Source organism: Salvelinus sp. IW2-2015, linkage group LG23 (assembly GCF_002910315.2).
Source record: "Salvelinus sp. IW2-2015 linkage group LG23, ASM291031v2, whole genome shotgun sequence".
In the NCBI taxonomy this organism is placed as follows: domain Eukaryota; kingdom Metazoa; phylum Chordata; class Actinopteri; order Salmoniformes; family Salmonidae; genus Salvelinus; species Salvelinus sp. IW2-2015.
The window spans coordinates 29,605,509-29,606,762 of NC_036863.1; the positions used below are offsets into that span (position 1 = coordinate 29,605,509).

The 1,254-nt window shown below is 46.4% G+C and overlaps 1 protein-coding gene across 1 annotated transcript in view; it reads right to left on the minus strand.

Moving 5' to 3' along the window:
• LOC111950546 (purine nucleoside phosphorylase-like) overlaps positions 1–1,254 on the minus strand; it is a 16,130-nt gene that overhangs the window by 10,726 nt on the left and 4,150 nt on the right. Inside the window, exon 2 of the mRNA XM_070434281.1 lies at positions 437–612. Coding sequence (XP_070290382.1) covers positions 437–612 — 176 coding nt within the window. The remainder of the gene's footprint in view (positions 1–436; positions 613–1,254) is intronic.

Consider the following 1,254-nt stretch of genomic DNA (forward strand, 5'->3'; position numbering starts at 1 on the left):
TCCTTGGCAGTCATTGTAAATAAGAATTTGTTCTTAACTAACTTGCCTAGTTGAATTAAATATAAACGTGAGCAAATAGATTACTTGAAGGCTATGTATTGCTTCCTCTTCCTGGGATTATTTCAGTTCTCTCACTGACTGCAACTCTCTTTCCATCTCTCCTCCCACCTTTGTGCTTCAGACTGTACTACATTTTTCACCCTCTCTCCTTGACTCTCCCTCTCTCCTTGACTCTCCCTCCATCACTTCCACTCTCYCCCGCCCATTCCACCCACCCCTCTCTCTGTCCCTCTTCYCTGCCTCTCTCCATCTCTCTGCCTGTATTGTTCATCATTGTAGMTGCACAGYGGGTGCTGTGCCCTCCCACAACCCTCTCCCTCTCTCCTTACCTCCCCTCTCTACCCCTATCTTTCTGTCTCCCTGTCTCTGGTTGTACCGTTCATCATTGGGGCCGCACAGAGGGTGCTGGCCGGCGAAGCCTGGCAGGTTAATGTGGTCCTTAATGAGCATGATGTCGCCCACTTTGAAGTCCGGACACAGTCTCCCTGAGGCGTTAGTCACAATGAGGGTCTCCACGCCCAACAGCTTAAAGATCCGCACCGGGAATGTGACCTGGTGAAGAAGAGGAGGGGGATGGAGAGTGAGAGGAGAGGAGAGAAATATAGGTGGGGAGAGAGTCAGAGAGAGAACGCAAGAGAAAGATATGAGTATACAGGAGGGGAGGAGAAAGGAGTGGACGAGTTAACAGGAAGGGAGTTAGAGAGAAAGGGGGGAGAGAAATAGAGAAGAGAGGAAAGGACGTGAGAGGTGAAGAGAATGCTTGAAAATAAAGGAGAGCCGCACACTCTAGGAGCTCAGATGCAAAAATGTAATATCCAACGTTTCGACAGCCAAGCTGTCTTCATCAGGGTATATGAAGAGAATTCTACCAACACTTTATTGTACCATTAAGGGGAAGAGGAGAAATGAGACATAAAATGTTTTTATTATTCTCGGACAACTCTTGGACCATTCTTGGTCAGGAGTTGGTCAGGAAATGTAAAACTTGTAGTGTATTTCAGTGCGGCAATAAACATATGTTCATTTAAGTTTATTCACCAGAGTGCTGTCCTATTTTTGCTCTTTGCATTCATTATAATCCACATAAGAATTCACATTTCCTGTTGCTGTAGATCCAACATCTGTAAGTCAGACCATTGACAGACACACACGGCACCACTAGTGCAACATCCATAAACAGGGTTTGCGTGTGCG